This window comes from Barbus barbus (genome assembly GCF_936440315.1).
Source record: "Barbus barbus genome assembly, chromosome: 45".
NCBI classification, from domain to species: domain Eukaryota; kingdom Metazoa; phylum Chordata; class Actinopteri; order Cypriniformes; family Cyprinidae; genus Barbus; species Barbus barbus.
In genome coordinates this window covers 21,814,510-21,835,698 of record NC_136723.1, presented here as the reverse complement: position 1 = coordinate 21,835,698, position 21,189 = coordinate 21,814,510, and the positions used below count along the sequence as shown (strand labels likewise).

The 21,189-nt window shown below is 34.3% G+C and overlaps 1 protein-coding gene across 2 annotated transcripts; it reads right to left on the bottom strand.

Moving 5' to 3' along the window:
* Window positions 1–6,860: 6,860 nt before the first annotated feature.
* Window positions 6,861–20,098, bottom strand: LOC306863947 (tyrosine-protein phosphatase non-receptor type 11). 2 transcript variants are annotated; one of them, XM_079407571.1, is made up of 16 exons: window positions 19,831–20,098; window positions 18,518–18,640; window positions 17,500–17,694; window positions 17,175–17,367; window positions 15,438–15,557; window positions 14,890–15,003; window positions 14,695–14,791; window positions 14,508–14,587; window positions 14,273–14,431; window positions 13,432–13,563; window positions 13,197–13,351; window positions 12,391–12,458; window positions 12,109–12,260; window positions 10,973–11,085; window positions 10,029–10,129; window positions 6,861–8,814 (listed from the first exon to the last, which is right to left on the bottom strand). In XM_079407571.1, the coding sequence occupies exons 1-15, from the start codon at window positions 19,842–19,844 to the stop codon at window positions 10,060–10,062; spliced, it is 1,785 nt and encodes a 594-aa protein (XP_079263697.1). In that variant the 5' UTR covers window positions 19,845–20,098; the 3' UTR covers window positions 6,861–8,814; window positions 10,029–10,059. The 2 variants fall into 2 exon arrangements, with proteins under 2 accessions (XP_079263697.1, XP_079263698.1); XM_079407572.1 differs by having other exon boundaries at window positions 17,500–18,062; window positions 19,831–20,085.
* Window positions 20,099–21,189: the final 1,091 nt, after the last annotated feature.

Here is a 21,189-nt window from a genome sequence, read left to right as displayed (position 1 = left end):
AAGATTTATGTATTTGAATTGCAAAAATATAACATTTCCATCCATTTGGATTACACAGTTTTAACATAAGCTATGATATAAAACTTAATGTGATGCATATTTGTCCGTCATACATAGATGGAAGAGGTCAGATTCTGTAATAGTACTAATAAACAATGGAATTTAAATAAGTAATGACCAGGTTTATATATTTAGCATCAATAAATCCAATAAGTTTCAAATACATTTTAACATATATAGCTTGTTTCACAGTTAGACACATTTTAACAATATTCATACTTTTAACTAAAATAATCAAATTGTTTTCCCAATGAATGTGATTTTATTATTTAAATAAAATTAAAATATGCAAATAATTATAAATAATAATAATAATAATAATAATACCACCAGAGACCACTTTTCATAGTCTAATAAATTCCTGATTGGCAAAACCAGCTCTTGCCCTAAATTTATTTCTGGTTGAATATCCTGTTTGTCACATTATGGAAGGAAAACACTGCAAATACCATTTCATGCCAACATGTTTTGACAATACAATGCACAGGAGCTTTATACTCATGTGTGTGATGTCCTGGCCATCTGTCTGCAGTAGGAAAGCACACAGCTGCTTCTTCAGAAGTTCATTAATGCTATAGCCCACCACATTTCTAGTATAATTAATTAAACATCCAACATCCATCACGTGTCTTTTTGCTGTAAAATCGTTACTGATTTTTATAAAGTAAAGTTAAGAATAACTTTGATATTGTTAGTAATATTTCAAGATGAACACTTACTGGACTGAAACAATTTATGTTTACTTGATTTTCATAAATTTTTAGGAATATTGTGTTCAAATGTGAGTCTCAAATATAATCAATAGGCTTTTGAGTAAGGCTGATTTGTTCATCTCTCAGTTGTCATTGTATTGCATTATATGTTTTGATCATAAAACTAAGAAATATCTTACTAAGACATTATTGGAGATATAGAGTGACGACTGATATTGATATTTTATGTAAACATTTGCTATACTGTTATAAAGATTTCAATTATCTACATTACAAGCATCGGAATTTCATCTAATTATCAGCATCCGCACCAAATTGTTTTTTTTTCCTCTATATTCTCACTATATCACACTATTATGAGCCATTAATGCCTGATGTATCAAATATGATGCTCAACAACAACAAAAAATGCAGTTTTATTTTTGTTATTTTATTTTTAAGAAATTTTGTCTAAAGGTCTAATACAGTGTTCCATTTTTTTTTGGACTGTTGTTTCATACGTGTCAGGCTTCACAGAGTTAACACTTACTACTAGTGATCAGTTTAACTGTAGAGTACATTTAATTTTCAGCATCCCGTCTTGAGGAAGTAGAAGCTTCCATTAAGTCTTGTAAAGTGTCAACAGCCATGCTCTATAAGGTTTGTATTTTCAGATCCAATAGCTGAGAGCAAAGAAAGCCACTAATCGCACACACAGCCAGTCAAGCGTTGAGGAATTAGAGAAAGATCTGAGCTGAAAGAATGCTGGAGCTTAGACTATGACTACAAGAAACCTGGATGGGATGCAATCGTGACCTATTCTTCATTGGCGCCCCGAGCGTTAACAATTTCCTTAGACTGACTTTGCTTGATCTAAAATGTTGCAAAGCTTTGAAATGCAAAAGGGTTATTTTTAAATTCAAAAACTTGTAGACGTGTCTGTCAAGCAACATTTATTGCCTCTGAATGCCGTCAGATCCCTGTCTCGCACACAAAAGCACGGCCCAGAGAGAAAAGACTCAACTTCCCATTACATAACGCACACTCATCAGCAGCCTTTTGAGATGTTGTTCAAAAGCCCTCAGAGCTGTTCACAACTATTTGATGAGCTCTCATTCAAAGCTAAGCAGATTTCAATCTATGCAACTAAAACCCAATGAAATTCATGTGAAATTTAATACGCAGAAAGACTGTGCATTTAAAGTCACGCCAGCAGAGTTAACTCCACCAAAGAAGAGTGACAGAAACTCAAGATCAATTCCAATCACGCCACATTAATTGCACAAAATGCATGAATGTCTCTGCAATCTGTGTTGCTTTCTTTTTGCAATGCATATGTCTAATAATAGAGCTGCTTCCATGACCAGTCCAACATTTTACAGACATGCACAACAATCATAAAGCACCTCCTGACCCAATGCATTCACCTAAATGCAAGGCCTCTGAGCACATATAATCATTCGATATCAGCTCTGTTGCAAGCTGTCAGTGATGTGAAGTCACTCACCGCTCTCCTCCTGCGCTCAGCAGCAGCACAGATGAAGATGTGCGTCTCTCTCTCTCTCTTTCTCCTCCACAGTGATGCAGGAGTGATGGTTTAATACTGTCTTTAGGGAGAAGAAAAGCCAAACCCCCACCCCTCCTGTCTGACCGAGCTGCACTGCCATCCAATGAGAAAGAAACAGCACAAATCATTTACACTGCACATACCTGATGAAGATGATGATGATTCAATTATTTTTTATAACCACCCCTCTGCCTGACTTTTTTTCCTATATGCTTGTATATTACTCATTTTGCATTATTGCTGTTATTTGTACATACGCATATAGCAACAATCTGTTATACGCATCTTGTTATCCAGTTTGGTTTTCTCACATGAGCTCTCTTCTTTTACTAATCACCATCTTTTACCACGGCTCATTAGTTTTAAAAGGTCACAATCGCCTCTGTGCGAGTGAAATGACCAATAATGCTGTAATTTGTTAGAATTAGAAATACTGAGCAAAATTACAGTCGTCAGTGACCGTGTCCCCTCATGTGAATCTACTGCCCCCTTGTGATTGTTTTTGAAGAAAATTACCCAAGAATTACAGAAAAAATAATGTCAGAAAGGACACAAAATAAAAACATCTATATGTTGTTCGTGTTAACTTCAACTAATGCAAACCTTTTTCATTCATTGTATGTTATTTGAACTTTATTTCAATCTAAATGAAAAAGTGGAAGCTGTACTAAAATTAGTAGAACTCAAACTGAAATAAAAATGTATCTAAAATAAAATTAAAGAACAAAACTAACAAAAATGCCTAAAAAAAGCATTTTTTTTTTATATTACTAAAATTAAAATGAATAAAATGGAATAATAATAACAACTATAATAGCAGTAATGACAATAATATTATAAATGCTAAGAAAAATAAAAGCACATTAAAAATTTTAAAAAGGAAAATATAATATTAATACTTAAATAATATAAATATATGTGACAAAAACTCCTTTAAAAAATGAAATAAACTAAAATAACTAAACCTAAATACAAAAAAACTGAAACTTAAAATGGAAAAATAAGTAAATTATATGTATATATATATCTGTGTGCGTGTGTATATATATATATAAACTAATTTTTGTGTTAATTTATTAGCAGTTTTATCATTTTCTTTTATACTTTATCTTTGTTTATATAACTTTTGTTCATTTTTAGTTTATTTTAATACATCAAGTTAAGCTAAATTAAAATAAGAAATGTTGAACTTAGAAAATTAGCTGAAATTGTATACTTTCTGTTAACGTTTATTTTATTTCACATATACTGAAAGTGTGATTATTTGTGACTGTAACTTGCCTGCTGCTGTTTAAAAACATGCCCATCATGGTCCAGGTTCCTCTCGACATGACATTCGCTCTGTAACACTTTCATTCAGGCGCTGATCTCAGGTCAGAGATCCTGCTGTACAGGGGTCAAGTGAAAGGATAGTGGAAAATGAGAGTGAGCAGAATGAGAAAATGCTTCACATGAATCAAAAGCATCTCAAGAGACACATGAGAGAGTTAACAGCCTCACATCACTGAGCAGCAGAATGAAGACACGGACTGAACAAGAGACAAAAATGACAGTGTAAAACTGAAATACAAATATATTAAAGCTAATTAGGAATACTAAAAAATACAAATAAATTGATAAAAATTACTAAAATAAATTAAAATGAAAACCAAAAATATAAAAATAGAAGCTAAATATATATATATATATATATATATACACACACACCTCTAGACAGATGGCAGCTTAACCTTTTCCTGCTTTATCAAGACGCCAGTCAATAACGTCTCGCAGCTCCTCGGGGTCAGTGTCCTCGTCTGATCTGGACCCATAATATCTCGTGTTCGGATCTAAAGGTTCTGCCATAATTAAACCTCAAAGATAACTAGCAGATGATTATTCTCAAGCACAAAATAATTTCTAAAAATGCCTTAAAAAACATCAAAGGTTGATTCTTTTGCCTACTTTAGGTTTGGTGTAAAAATAGATAAAAGCAACGTTATCTAAATCTGTATTTTGTGATTTAAACTATAAACCTTGGATGTAATGAAATTACACCAGCATGAGCACAATGTTACATGAATTATTTACACTCATGTTGTTATAATTATAACCCAGATTTTCCTCTCAAAACTCATGAGAATTAATGCTGTACTTAGTAACGTTTCATTTCACTTGAAATAAAAATAGACACAAATGAGTCAATAGCTGTCATACAGTAAGAGTTTTATGGCTATAAAATAAATGTGGAGAAGCTCAGATGATTTGATCATAATGAGAAATGTTTTGAGTCCATACTGAGACATGGTGACATTGATTAAAAATAAATATAAATACTCCAGTAAAAAACAACAACATAAAATAAATATTAACTGGGAATGTTTTTTATTTTTTTCTAATTTTCATGTAGTTTAACAAAGTACTAGATCTAACTACTACTAATAACTAAAAATAAAATAACTAAACTAACACAACACAATTACTAAAAGTTTAAACTAAAAAAACGTCAAAAACAACAAAATTACTAAATCTAACTAAACTAATAAAAAAGTCAAAAACACAATAAAATAAAAAAATTAAACAAAATTTAAAAAAAAATTAAATGACTAAAACTTTAAAACAAAAAGCTGACAAAATTACTAAAACTCATTTTAAAGTAAAAAAAAAAAAAAAAAAAAATCTAAACCAAAAAATTTAACTATAATAGTATAACAATGATACAAAATTGCAGAATTTTTTATATTTGCAAATATATTAAAAAGTGCCCCTATTATGGGTAATGAAAGGTTCATATTTTGGTTTTGGGAGACCCCAACAACAGGTTGACATGCATGCAAGGACAAAAAAACACTTTCATTGTCTTATAATATATTTGCTCAACGACTCCCAAACGATTTGCTCAACGATTCATTTTTCCAAACCACTCCTTTGCGTGGCGCTAATCTGTGGTGTTTGGTCGATTGGTCTCATTTTTTATTTCATCACGCCTGTAATGACTGATAAAACAGCGTTTGTGAGCGCAGTGCTGCTTTGTGTACAGCTGTTACCAGGGAAACTGCTATTTTACTGCTCCAAAAGCGGCACCTAGTGGCAAAGAATGAACTTACATTTTCATTCACACCAATGCAAAAAGACAGTAGCCAGTAGTAGGTTTAGGGATCAGGGGGTGGAGACGGGTAGGTTCAGGTATATGTAAGGTGGGAGGAGTTGGATCTGGATCTGATCTTGTGTTCTACAGTGAGGACCATCTCCAAAAAGACCAACAAGTGGGCGGGCAATATGTTAATGTTTCATGTTGACGTCAACATGAAACGGCTTGGGATTCGTTTTAAAAACAATGATTCAGAGTCGACTCTTTCTTTTGAGAGACAATAACTTTATAAACGGTGCACTTTCAGATGTAAAACTTTGCAGGATGTTTTCATTCACTTAGAGCGGTGTTACACACTGCATGAAAGGTCATTTTCAAAAATCCATAATAGGGGCACTTTAATAGTCCACCAAATGCTGAAAATGTACTCACCCTCAGGCCATCCAAGATTTTAAAACTTTTAGTTTTTTGTGTATTGTGAAATTTAGCATTACATCACTTGCTTACCAACGGATCCTCTGCAGTGAATGGGTGCCGTCAGAATGAGAGTCCAAACATCATATAAAAACATCACAATAATCCACTCCACTCTTGTCTATCAATTAACATCTCGTGAAGCGAAAAGCTGTTTGTAAGAAACAAATCCATCAAGGTGTTTTTCACTTTAAACCAATTCCTCTATCCATAATACTGCTTTCTTCAGTGAAAAAGTTGCAGCAAAATCAAGCAATGTTTATAAGCAAAAACAGTCCAAAATAGATCTAACTGCATGAAAGGTCACTTTCAAAAATCCATAATAGGGGCACTTTAATATCTCTTCTGAAACAGATTATTGGGGTCTTTTTCTCAGGAGAAACATCTGAGAAGCTTCAGGCTTCACCAAAAAAGTCTTGCTTGTATGAGAGACACAATAGAAAACCCTGTGATTTTCACATTCATTTTTACTTTGCTTATAGCAAGCAGATTCACCTCGAGTCCTTGTGGCTTCCCAGGAAAATCCAGATCTGCAGCTGCAACATCACAGCGCTCAGCGGCTGCACAACATAAAAATAGAGTCCAGCACAACAAAATATATTAGCTTCGGTCCATTGCTTTTTGCCATCACATTATATTTTAATGTAAGATTTGTCGAAGTGGCCATGTAACTTCTACATCACAAAAAATAATATTGTTTTGCATAGTATTACCTGTTATGATAATTCCCAAAAACAACAATGTGGATTACTTGTGGATGTTTTTATCAGCTGTTTGGACTCTCATTCTGACGGCACCCATTCACTGCAGAGGACCCATTGGCGAGCAAGTGATGTAAAGCTACATTTCTCCAAATCTGATGAAGAAACAAACTCATCTACGTCTTGGATGGCCCAAAGGAGAGTACATTTTCAGCAAATTTTCATTCCTTTACATTCATCCATGCACCAATCAAAATTAATCGCACAGATTCCAGTAAATAAACAGGACTCGAGCATGAAGATGTGAGCTTCTTGTTTATTTTTATCAAGGCGTTCATGTTGGTTAATTGCATTGCTAGCCGAACAACACGATTAACCCTATTCGCTTCTGTAAGGCTCACCATCTGGCACGAGAAGAAATGCTGCTGGGTTAAACATACAGTATATCTTAATGGCAATTACATATGTTTAGTAAGTACATTCTCCTCTACAAGATATTCATGTACAATATACAAGTTTAAAAAATATAGTTTGCATTGAGTTCCACAACCGTTTCGTTCTCTTCACGATGACAAAAATTCACATTAGTTGCTTTGGACCGTAATGCTTTCCGTGTAGCGAAGAGGACCGTGACATTTTTTGTTGGTTTCAAAAGACAGTAAAGGAAGATAATTGGTCACCAACACACAGGAACATGTATAATGTTTACAAGAAACAAAAGGCATGGAAGAAACAGAAGACCGGACTTGAGAAAGCAAACAAACAGCAGTATTTGCAAGACACAAACACGCTCACACACTTCGGACGATAAACACACTACAGTACGCCGAATACATGATGGGCTGAGCTCATCGCCTGCCAGAAAACCAATGTTATAAATGTGCAAGGAATCAACGTTCAAGATGAAGAAAGCAAGAAAGTGGAGGCCAGATAATACGAACGTAACTGTGATCTTAAGACACCTAAGGCTGTGAACTAAGACAACATCTGAACTGATGGTTATGAAGGAAGAAGCTCTTGCGAAAATATTTTAAAAACTATTTATGAAACACTGCTGATGCTGAACGTGAGAAAAGCGTGGTTTAGTGAAGCTTGCAAAAACCAGAAAAGCCAAAAAGTTAGCATTGCAAGAAAAACAAAGGCATGTGACCTGGCAAAACAATCCAAAAGTCAAGTTTGTCCATCATAGAGGGCCTGAATAACACTTTAAAACCCATAATTATATCCACAGCGAGAAATCACCAGGGTTACGAATGTGCAGTCACTCTTAAAACAGTGATTTGGAAATTAAGTTCATATGCTGCTTTGACGTAAAAAAATTGTTTTTTAAAAAGACAGCAAAATCATTAAAAAAATAAGAAACAGATTTCGCAGTCAAGCCAAAGCAGCTGCTGGGTGGCCTGATGCAGCAGAATAATAATAATTCAGTAACACAAACAAGCCAGTGACACGGACGTTTTGTCCCATGGAAAAGTCTGGACGTCGCTCTCAAGGGGGGCGAAAAGGCAAACCGAGGGTGTGCTGAAGTTCTCCTGCCGTTTGGAGCAAAGTCTTAAGGACGCTGGGCTTAAACTGAAGGCAGAGGCTGTGAAAGTGGACTAGAATGATTCTCATCTGAATTTAGCACTAGCACTAGAATGGCACAAACGGGCCGTTTTCACTGAATATAAAATAAATGAACTGTATTGGAAAGATGAGGTGCATCCCTTTCATTTGCTGAGGAAAATGATGCACCTCATTCCTTTCACTTCTCTTCTGTTCCCGATTATTTTAGCAAAGGCGTATGTGATGATAGTGTCCAGTTTCTGTTTGAATATCACACTCGATGTGTTCCAGAAAGCGTACTTGCTTTGTTTAAAAGAGATGGAAAAAGAAATGACGATGTAAGAGATGAACGAAAGAGCATAAGCTTTTCCCACACTCGCTAAAAGTAGCCTGAATCGATTTCAGAAAACTCCACACCCAAAAAAACATGATTTTGCAGGGGCTGTTTTGGGTTTATTCTGTATAAGGCTTCATGATCGTCACAGTGGTTTCTTAGTGTGGGGTTAAAAGGCTACGTAGCTGGAAGGAGAAATGAAATTCACTCCATCCACATGTCTCTGAGCTCGTGTGGACCGGTCTCTGAAATTAGTTTTTCTTCTTTTTTCTTTTTTTCCTTTGTTTTTTTGTCTTTTTTTGTCATCTTTCTGTTTAGTCATGATCACTTCTTAGGTGTTCAGGAGCGTCTGGCAACAACAAAAACAGTTCCTGTCGGGGAATAAACAAAAAAGAAAGATACAGTCATTACTGAACTGAAATGAGCCACAACAAACACTAAAAGCATATTCAAAGATTGAACATTTTCAGCACAAGATGCTAAAAAGGTAATTTTTTGGAAATCTGCATTGCAGAAGAACGTAGAGCGGTTAATATTATGTCTTCGTGTACAAGCCATATCAAATCTATAGTACCCAAGCAGAAATGGCTTTTGGGTGAGTAATGTCATTTTGACCCTTGTGCTACGCTAAAAATTTGGTGTTCCTACTCAAAAATGTCTGGCCTTTTTAAAAACTGCTTGTAAATCTCTCATTATGCTCTATTATCACCAAATCTCGGGTTAAATCTTTTCTTTCAATTAGTACAGATTTTGTATTTCTATTTAAAAGTGATTGATTGTAGGCCTCACTGATCTGAGCTCATGCACTTGTTTTAGAGGCAAAAAAAAAGTATTATTTGTGGATAATTATGGCAAAGTTCATTCAAAAACTGAGGTGCATGAGCTCAGATCAATGAAGCCTATGATCAATCAGTTACAAAAAGAAATACAAAACCTGTGCTAACTGAAAATAAAATAAAAAGATTGAATCTAATATTTGGATATAATATGGCATAAGAAATTTAAAGCAATTTTTAGGCTGGTCATTTCTGACTGAGAACACCACAAGGTGAGGGGGAAAAAAAAACAGAATCTATTTTTTGGGAAGTTGTTATGATTTGTTATGTGAGCAAATGCAGTAAGTTTTAGTCCAATGTGATAACATTAGCTAGGAAATTCTTCTCTGGGTCAAAAAGACATAAGAGTTAAGTTATTTTTTATGTGAATAGGCCAATAAACACAAGCATCATGCAAACTTTGCGCAATAGTTATGCCAGTGAACGTCTTAACTTCTGTCATACAGAAAGTGAAAGTAAAAAAAAAACGCTGCATTAACAGTGCATATTCTCTCAGAGACGACAAGAGACGACTCTACTTCAACATGTGCTGATAACAGTATAAATGAATAGACCCCCCCCCCCCCCCCCCCCCCCAAGTCCACGAGATTTCTTTCGAAACCGTAACCGGTCCGTGGTGTAAAAAAGGTTGGAGACCCCTGCTCTAAACTATCTAAAAACAAATGTAAATGTGTCAAATACTAAAGAAACTGTTGATTCTGGGACTGAACATACTGTGATGTGTTGTGGTGAAGAGCGAGTCGTCGTACCTGTGATTTGGAAAGTGCTGGAATCAGAGTCTCATCTGTGACTCTTCTGCTGTTGCATAAGACCCACATTCTCATAGACTCTAGAGCTGTCGTCCCTCATGCTGAAAACACACAGATTTACATTTTAACAAGACATCATAGAACAAATTTCCAACTTATAGCTGGCATGAAATCGAAACTGACCCTATTTTTCTTCATGCATGTTGCTGGTCTAATTGTTAACAATTCATCTGTGCATTTCCAAAAAAAATGAAAATAAATAAACAAACAAACTATTAAGTGTTTATTTTATTATACTTTATCTGTTTGCATTTATAGATTGTAATTACAATCCCCTTACATACACAAAACTTTACAGTTTTATTCCTATCTGAGTTGTGGACGTGTGAAACAATTTCGTTTTTATGTGAAGCATAAAAATGACAAATAAAGGAATCTCTAATTTTAGTTTGAATAACTAAAACCATGATTAAAATATTTTTTTGTGCCTGTTGACATTATTTTCTAATTTATGGAGTAATAAAAAGAGAAATCTAAGATCCATAAAAAGCTCTAATATGTCACCAAATTAAAGTATTTTGCACCCGGCTTTATCCAGTGTTCAGATTTCTGTTCTGGAAATGTATGCAAATGAGTGCTATTTAATTTGATAATGCATAATCTTTGTATTTAAAGAACTTGTCAGAAAACTTAATCCAAAACATTTGACCTGATCTGTTTCCATTCCATTACACAACGCTCACTTTTCACAATCCAATCAAAAACTGAAGATTAAAATCAAGAGCAGCCCTACATTTTTTCTTATTTAATAGCCATTTCACTCAGAATCACAATATAGTAGTAAAGCCTATCGCAGCTTCAGTTTCATGTCTAATTTAAAAGGTAGTGCTTTTTCCAAATGAGTTGAAATAATAAATGAAATTTTGTATGTGGTGTGTTCTCACTCGGCACAGGATGGTGTTGGCGTGCACGGTGGCAGAGGGCTCTGATCTCCTCCAGTCAGGTCAGAGAGAGAATATTTGATGTTGGTGTACTCGCGTCCTTTAATTTTACTTTTCTGAAAGTCAAAACAAACAGTCCATGAGATTAATTTATTCTGGGAACACTACAAATCTACACCGTTTTGCTCCTATCTTTATAAATCTGCTGTCAACAAAAGAGAAGCTTTAAAGTTTTCCTCCAAAATAAAAGGTTTATTGTTTGGAAATTAATAAATTGAGACATGTTGTTCTATAAAATACAATTATTATTACTTTATATTATTATGTCATTTTTATTATTACAATAGTAATATTTCTCAATTTTATTATATTTTGTATTGTATTTGTATTTAATGAAACAGTAGTAATAATAATCATCATCATGATCATAATTAAACAATATTTATTATCATTATTTTACAGTGATACTGCTATATAATCAAATTCAAATACAAGCCAAATTGTGCAGCCCTACAAATAACCACAGCAAACATGGAGCTCTTAAAAGAAAACAAAAAAGCGTATTAATAATCAGTCAAAACGGTGCATGAGACTAATTCATGTTGGCAACACTGCATATCTACGCCATTTTGCTCCTCTATTTATAAATCTGTTAAGCTTCAAAGTATCCCTGCATTTTTTCAGCCAAAATAAGAGCTCTATGGTTTAATGTTTAAAAATGAATAAAGACAGCCTAAATATTACAATAATTGTACTGTTCTGTAAAATAACATTATTATTATTTAGTATATTTACATTTCTTCGTATATATTCTGTTTTCGTTTTTTTTAGTTTTGTAAATTTATTACATATTTTATGTACATTAGATAATCTTTTTTTTTTTTTACAGTGTAATATTAATATTACAATTGTAATATCTCATTTTGTGTTTTATTGTGTAAATATGTTTGTGGTAACAGTAATAATCATACTAAAATTGATAATTATCATCATTTCACAGGCTTATTAATATAAAATCAAAAAAAAAAAAAGACAAATTGTGTAGCCCTAAAAACAAGCACATTTGGAAATACTGCAAGTCTATAATATGAATAGAGTGAAATGTCTTTCTCTTCTGTGAATATAAGCGTCATACACACCTGCTCCTCCTCTATGCGGCGCTGTAGAGTCTCAATATAATGCTGCACAGCCATGTAAATGAAGCGATACTGGGCCTCTGTCTGTACCATTCCTGAACGCTGAGATCGCACCATCTGGATAGTCTTGGGCACGTCAATATCACAGTCCACTCCTGCACAACAGACTGCAGGTCAGATCTAACTTCAAGAAAAGCTGCTACTGTGGGTTAATTTAGGCTGTAGGGCCTAGTAATTAACAAAAAGAGTATCAACAGATGAACAATCTAGATGTAAGAACTTCACCCTTTTCTCTGATGACGTCTATTAAAATATCAATCACGATAAACGTTCCTGTTCGTCCAATCCCAGCACTGTAGGAGAATCAGAAACACAAGTTTAGAACCAACAAACACACTACCTTGATGATGGAAGTATTTGTACTAATGTTTCAAACTAAAAGTTGAACAATGTCTAACTAAAAGAATTAAAAGCCACAACTATTTGGATTTTTTAAGTCATTAACATCAGCCCATGCAAGTCTGTTTTCGGGGTTTCTGCAGGTTTTAAAGGTAAATTTAAGAATTGAATACACTAATATGTCTTCTAAATGCAAGTGTATAGGACGCACACAATGTATTGTATTAGAAACACTTCAAAGTTTGAAAATACAGCTTCCAAGTCTTTTCAAAACTGATCAAAACGCATTGTGTTTATGGTTAAAACTAGAACAAATATCTGCCAATGGGCTCAGAAAAATCTACATAATTCAAAGGGAAACAAGTATTCATTCCTCGTAGACATTTTTTTCTTGTTTTAACCAAAAACTTGCTTCATTTTGTTCAGTTTTTCAGAGAACGAGGCGTCATATCTTCATTTTGCATTTCAAGTAAATGTATTTTAATTCAAGGATGTTTAGATATTTTTATTGTAATCGAGACAAAAACACTATAGAAAGTTTTCATTTTTGCACTGCATGCAACATTTAATGCCATGAATTTAAGATTGTCTGCATTTATTCAAGACCTTTTTAAGGCCTTAATTTGTACAAGGGTGCATTAAGCCATTTGAAGACCCACAGAACCCTTGGTTTTTGATTGTGTTCTCATAACCTGCAGTGCACCACGATGGGTCCAGCCCCGGTTATGCTCTCCTGCTTCATTTTGACCTCTTCCAGAAAGTCCAGCACGCCGCCCGGGTCTCCAGGCACACCGTGGTCAGGCCAGGCGCGGAAATGGTACTGCCACACTGTACGCTCAGTATTACCCTACAACATCAGACAGATCCTCGGTGTTAGAAAAAGACTCCTGTGTTCTGTGGTGATGTGAGCATTTCCGTTTATCTTACCTGTCCAACTTTTGACAGCTTCAGCTCTCGCAGGATGTAATCGTGCGCCAACGTTTCCTTCACGTTCCGCACACGCATGGCTCCGTACTCTTTCAGCGCAGACACGTCAGGCCAATACTTCACACACTTACTCTGTGAAGAAAAACACAATTCATCTCAGAATATTTCAGCTAGCAATAAACTATTAATCCAATACTGAACATGTCTTTGCGCAATTATAAAATCACAAAGGCTGTGATTTATCTAAATAAATACATGCGCTAGAGGTTTCAGAATGAAGCAATATGTGCCAACCCTCTCTCTAAATTTCCAATGAGAATAATATAATTAATAATATAATAATCTAATTCCCATTTTCATTTTAGTTAAAGTTTTAGTAATTTGTTGTGCATTTTGTTATTACTATTAGCCTAGTTTTATTCATTTTTATTTTAGTTTTAGTTCATTAACTTACTAAATTAAAACAGAAATGTTGCCTTGGCAACTTTCCAAAATAAAATAAGTTTAAATATTTTAAATTTAATTTTAACTAATTCATAAAACATTTTTTATTGTTTTAGTTTATTTTCAAATCTCAATCTGAATCATAAATAAATAACTACTAAATAAATTTGCAATTAGATTTTTTCCAAATTTTGTAGCTCTACTTTTGGCAACTAATTGCAAGCTTAGAAAATGCATTATTTTACATCATGAAACAGTAATTTTAGTACCATTCCAAATGTATTTAAATTCAGTAAAGGCTTGCATGATTAGATATTTCTTTTAGCAATACAAAAATCAGCCCATGAACCAGAATGAAAATGTCTGTCACTGGTCCAGCCACTGGGAAACGCCTCACCTTTCCCCGTTCCACTTCTTTCGTGGTCATGACGATGACTCGAGAGTTCTCCTGAAACACCATCCTCCAGAAGTCACTGATGGTGTTTTGCAGGCAGCCCTGCGTGGCAATGTAGCTCCTCTTCAACTTGGAATTGTTGCTCTTAGTCTCGATATCAGACTGGGGACCACAAAAAAAAAAAAAAAGTTACTACACAAACTTATTTAATCATTCTGATATCGGACACCTTTATTACCATGATGAGGTTGGCATTGATGTAGTCTGAGCCCGGTTCGTTCGTGTCACCATCAGTCAGCACGACTCGCGTGTGGTCGACTGAGGAGGAGGAGGCACAGAGAAAACAATATTACTGACATTGATGGCTCATGTGGTGCATGTGACTCTGAGAGTTTTGCATGATGATGATGATGATGTTCACTCACATGGAAGAATGTTTTTATATCTGTTCTTGTTTTTGTTTTCTGGCCGCTGGCCCTCTTTGCGACTGTAGAGCAGTTTACACTCCTGCTGCTGAAGCGTCTGTGGACACAGAATTAAAAATGATTGTCAGAACTCGACCCTTTACTGAATACATTGATTGATCAGTTAAACAGATGCTGGTGCTGATTGGTTCTCACCTCAAACTCCTCCCAGAATCCCTGCTTGACCTTATCTGTGGTCTCTGCCAGCTTGCTGAGCTCTCGTACCCGACTTTCGATCTCTGCTGCATTGATGCGGGTAGTGTTCAGAGGCTGCAAGAAACATAACACTGCATTGGAAAACTCTTATGTCAGGAAGAATCTTGTTCAATTCATCTCAAGTGAGTGTTCAAAAATGCGTTCAAAAGTAGGGGGGGCAGTAAGAATTTTTTTATGTTTTTGAAAGAAGTCTCTCCTGTTCACCAAGGCTACATTTATTTGATCAAACATGCAGTAAAAACAGTAATATTGAGAAATATTATTATAAATTAAAATAACTAATTTCTACTTGAATACATAATCAAATGTAATTTATTCCTGTGATGAAAAGCTGAATTTTGATGCGTCCTTGTGTCCTGAATAAAATGATCAATTTCTTAAAAAAAAAAAAAAAAGGAAAATAAGTCAAAAAAGGCTGATCTCAATCTATTGACCATAAGTGTATTCATTTAGCATACAATTTTAGCATACTTTACTCAATCACACACCTGTTTGAGCTGCAGGACTGTCCCCAGTGTTTCCACCATAGGGTTTTTCTTGTAATGCTCCACCAGATCTGTGAGCGAGTCGAATTTCTCCCCACCTCCAACATCATACTTCAGATCATGCTGATAAAATGACAACAGAAATTATAGCCCATTACATAACTCAAAACAGGTAAAAAGCCTTTTTATTACTGTGATTTAGTAATGTACATGTATACATACATATATACATATTAGGGGTGTGCAATATATCGTCCGCGATAATTTTGTAATTGCGGTTTTAACAATGTGCGATTTGACATTAGCGAGTATTTTGCATATACCATTCAAAACATTCCTACAGCGTGCACGCTTACATTAAGATGCGCATTTAGAGTGTGTTGTTTCACTGCATTATTCAGTGTAAAAAATTCAAGCTATGGGGCAGAAAATGTATATTTATATCATTTCATATAGCTCTATCAATATCATGGAAAGAGTGCCGTTTTTTTCTCACAAAATTACCATGATATCAAATGTAATACTGATTTTTTTTCAACAGTTCAAAACAAGAAGTTATACTTACCTTTTAGAAGCAATATTGCCTGTTTTTGCTCTATTTCGACAACAAATATAATTCCAAACACAGCCACAACGCTGTTTTGCATCTCTGAGCACGTTTAGTTCCTGAATGAATCAACGCAATGACTCACTTATTAACAGTGACTTGCTGCCACCTGCTGGCAATTTTAATTTCACATTTATAGTTTCTTTTTATTTTTTAAATAATTTCAATTAACAGTAATCAATGTTTTATGTTTAATATATCAAAACATTATTTATGCATTTGTAACTGCAGGTTAAATGCATTCATTAAACAGTGTGTAAATGCATCTAAATGCCACTTCAGATGAAGCTTCCGTGTTTCCTCTGCATTGCAAAGATGAATTTTATTGATACTGATTTAATTTGCTTGGTAATAGCCCTAATGTCCTATTATTCTAATTCACTGATTAAATGTAAGAATTTGACTCAAAAGATAATGCACGCTTTTAGAAAAACGGCCTTATAATGGGAAAAACAGAATACCACCACACAGAATATGAAGAATATATAAAAAAAAGTTAGGAGTCAGCTGTCCACAGTAGTCCTAAGGTTACCAGCATAATAACACTCTCAGCAAAATATCTTCTAATTATCGTTATCGATAAAATCCAAGAAAATATCAAGATTTTTTTTTTTGTCAATTTTGCACACCCCTAATACATATACAAATATATATTTGCATTTACATTTATTCATTTAGCTGACGCTTTTATCCAAAGCGACTTACAATTGCTATATATGTCAGAGGTCGCACGCCTCTGGAGCAACTAGGGGGTTAAGTGTCTTGCTCAGGGACACATTGGTGTCTCACAGTGGATTCGAACCCGGGTCTCTCACACCAAAGGCATGTGTCTTATCCACTGCGCCATCAAAGTAGGTACGTATTTAATGATTTATTATAAATATATATATCAGTGATGGTTTAGAGCAGATGAATGTAGAAACAACAACTTATTTAAAATCACAAAAAGTATTTATATCACAAAGTTGCATCTTTTCATTTAACAAACAAGTAAAATATTTTTTAAACCTACATTATTTGAGCCCACTAAATGACTAGTTGGTTGTTTAACACTTAGTTAACCATCCTTACCCCTTTCTAATTTAAAATAAAACAAATTTTACATGCAAGTCAAAATTGTAAGTGAACTTTACCTGGCAGCGTATCATGACGTGTGTGACTTTGGGTTTGCCGTCGCTGGTGTCTGTCTTGTCGTCTCCGGTCCGTACAGAGAGCACAAAATCTCCCGGGTGACTCTGACTTTCCCTCACCAGGAAACTTCCATTCTTGCCCTTCTCTGTCAACAGCTTCTCAGCCTCACGACCAGATAGGTGACCATGAAACCACCTTGGAAAAAAAAAAGGACAATATCAGGAGCGTGTTCAGGTTCAGACGCCAATAAAAAGGTCTATAAAACACAACTATCGGCTCATGTTGTCATGGAAGGACAGACAGATAATGAGCTATGCTGGTGCTCACCTCTCAGAAGTGGGATCGGCACAGTTGAGCGGGTATTTCAGCTCAATGACGTCTCCGTTTTTCTCTTTCAGCTGCCCGTGATGTTCCATGTAATACTGCACCAGCTCAGCCAGGGTGGCAAACTTCTCTCCACCGTACAGGTCATAATAGTCTCCCGTGTTTTGGATCTTAATGTGGGTGACAGCGCCATTTCGCCTAGTGAAGAGAAGAGCTTCAATTCAGTGTGCATATAACTTCAGTTTATGATAGCAGACTGTAAATGTTTTTAATGTTACTGTAAAAAATATGTACATAAGTTACCTTGTCATCTACAGTGAAAATTATATTACTGGTTGAAAAATGATGGTTTTGCAAGCAAAAATGATGAATTGCTATATCATTTATAGAAGGGCTGCACAATAAATGTATATTTGTCCACTGGTTATTAATTGTGAAAACGTTTAATTTTCATTTGATATTTTCCTTATCTTGCATTTGTAACAAGCCTCCACAAGCTTTCATGCTTGCGGTTGCCAGATGTCAGATGTTCTGCCGGTGGGTGCCCTCCTTCCATGACTTTAGTACTGAGTAATCAACGTTAAAAAGTTTTAAAGGGTTTTAATTTAAGGGGTTCAAACACTTGATAAATTCAATACAAAAAATGTCTCATGAGGAGAAACACTTAGACATGAATACATTAAGATACCAAGTGTCGACAGCTGACAGTCATAAACACTGACATTAACACACAGTACTGTAATTTTATGATGGATATAGGTAAAAAAATACTTAGTTTGTAGTTCAAGTAGAGAGGTATATTAACATTATATCACTTAATGAAAATATACAGGCACATAATATGCCATCCTGTAAAACCGGAAACCCTGTCAGTATTTTACGACGAATTTCTGCCCTTTTTTTTTTTACTTTTTAAATTTAGCAGGATATTTTACAGTGTAGTCAGTTGCATCATAAATAATATTTTCAATTGCCACTTGTTATTCCCAGTCTAAATCCTGATTTATCCATCATTTCTCACCTGACAGAGAGTGTAAAGTCTCCAGGGTTGCTTTTGCTAGGACGGGCCAAGAAACTGCCGTCCACACCACGAGTGAGGAGAAGGTTCTCCGCCTCCACTCCAGTGATGTTGGGGTGGAACCACCTACAGGCACAAACACACAGTCAACACATAGTCACATGAAATGCTGATTGTGGGCATTAACACTTTATACAACAAGCACTACAGCTAATGAACAGTAGACATAAAAGTATCTGCAGAAATTTCAGTAAATATTAAAAACCATCATGTGAAAAAACAATCATTCAGAATCAAAAACCAGAGATGCAGCTCAAAAATAAAATCATTTTAGCACATTAAATAAGGAGAAATCTGTTTTTAATAATGTATTAATTTTTTTATTTTAATTTTAGTTACAGTTTTAGTAATTCTGTTGTGTTTTTGTCATTTTAGTAGTTTTTGGCTTTTAATAATTTTTATGTTTTCTGTTTTTATTGCAAGTTTTAGCAATTTTGTTGTATTTTTTTTTTTAATATGTCCTTATAGTTTTTTTTTCATTATTAATTCTTATTTCAGTTTTAGTTTTTTTAGTACATCAAGTTACACTAAATTAAAATAAGAAATGTTGCCTTGGCAACTAGCTGAAATAAAGTCTTTTATGTTTCATTTTATTTCAACTAACAAAGTTTAGTTATAGTTCTCTCAATAATAACCCTAGACATTATTGAGACAAAATAGTGCAATATATGCCTTTGTGAATGTGTATATGTATATAAAGTGACATCAAAACTGCAATATGCGTGTCACAAATGCTAAAGTGGTGCTTGCTTTACCAGTTAGTCTCTAAAGCTATGACATTAAGCCAGTTTTAAATGTGTCTGATGAATTATTCATGATGTCTTAATCTATAATGCAGATTACATTAAAACAATATTAACACAAGCTGGCCACAATAACTAACTTACAATAAGATAAATAAACTCAAATTCACTCCACACTGCTGTCATATCATTCTTCAAAACATTTTCCTGTGATAAATCTACAATATGACCTGTCAATCATCATCAGCAGATATGAAACATGATCATAAACAGACTTTCAATGTCCTAAAATCATAGTAATTCGACATAAAACCGACTCTTTCAGACTCAAACATGTCCAGTCTCGCCCTGCCTGACATTTAAACACCTTCATTTGGCATTTTACACACTTAAAACACTTAAAACAAACATTTGTTTGATTTATCGTGAAAATAGGATGCCCGACAGTGAAAAGATATGTCAAATAAATGAGAAATGGACAGAATATCAGGTTTGTTTTTGTTTGTTTCTCACCTTCGGGATGTCATCGCTCCCTCTCTCTGTTTACTGTAATTTCACTCGCTTTCCCGGTAAAAACTCCGTTTAAATCGACAGTCCCGTGTTCAGCGCCTCATTCGGCAGCGGGTACCGCTCGGTTTGGGTTCGGACAGACGGACATGAGTGAATAAAATAACGGGAAAGAGGGACCGGGAGCGCTAGGCCGCGGCGGCGGAGAGTTTTCTGGAGTCGGTTGGAAAAACGTCACCAAAGCTGCGACACACAGCGCGCGACGCGCCGCACTGACGCGCGCTCTAGAGGCGGAACACAAGAACAACAACAAAAAACGTTTCGGTTTTAATTTTGTTTTTAGTCATTATCGTGATTTTAGGTTAAAATACAATTTTAAATTAAATTATAAAATATATATATATTTTTTAAATGTCCAAATATTAAAATTAAAACATGAATATAGGCTATTATATTTTGTAGTTATTTATTTATTATTCAGATTTTAAAATAAACTAAAACAATAAAAAATGTCATGAGTTAAATAAAATTAAATATAAAACATTTAAACTTATTTTATTTTAGCTAGTTGCCAAAGCAACATTTCTATTTTAATTTAATAAGTTAACGAACTAAAATATCTAAAACTAAAATAAAACTAGGCATTAAAAAAAGACTAATAGTAATAACAAAATGCACAACAAATTACTAAAACTTTAACTAAAATTAAAATGGGAATTATAAAAACATTCAAAATAATAGTGAAAACTATATCTTATTATAACTCTAAAATAACCTGTAAGTTTGCTGTGCTTGTTTGTAGGGATGCAAAATTTGCCTTATATGATTAAATATCAATATGACTAGAAAATAAAAATGACTACAAATAAAAATTAGAACATTTTACTGTAAAATAAAAAAAATTAAAAAAACAGTAAAACAGTAAAAAAACAGTAAAATACTTTATAGCTGTCTTAATTTAATCTAACATTGTAATCATAACAGTAGGGAGACTTTAAAGCTCTTTTGCTGACAACTAGGTTTGCAAAGCGGTGGAAGATTTCTGGTAAATTTCCAGAATGTTTTGAAACTTTTTTGGAAACTTTCAGAAAGTTTTAGAAATTTACTGGAAATTTTCCACCCCCTTGCAACACTAGCTGTCAGCAAAAGAGCTTTAAAGTCTCCCTACAGTTATTCTCATTGGAAATTTAGAGAGAGGGTTGGAAACCTCTAGCTCATAATACTGTAGCCGGCAAACCTAAAAAGCCATAAAAAAGCCTAAGGATAAAAATCTAAATGCACAAGTGTCTATTAGTATTAATGTGCGACCATAAAACGATCTGTATAGTGAATATAACAGAATACATATAACAAAAGTTATGTTTA

Coding starts and splice junctions, on each gene's coding strand:
- LOC306863947 (XM_079407571.1), bottom strand. Junction 11,086..12,108: donor GCCGCATAGAGGAGGAGCAG/GTGTGTATGACG, acceptor TTTGACTTTCAG/AAAAGTAAAATTAAAGGACG. Junction 10,130..10,972: donor CCAACACCATCCTGTGCCGA/GTGAGAACACAC, acceptor GTGTGTTTTCAG/CATGAGGGACGACAGCTCTA.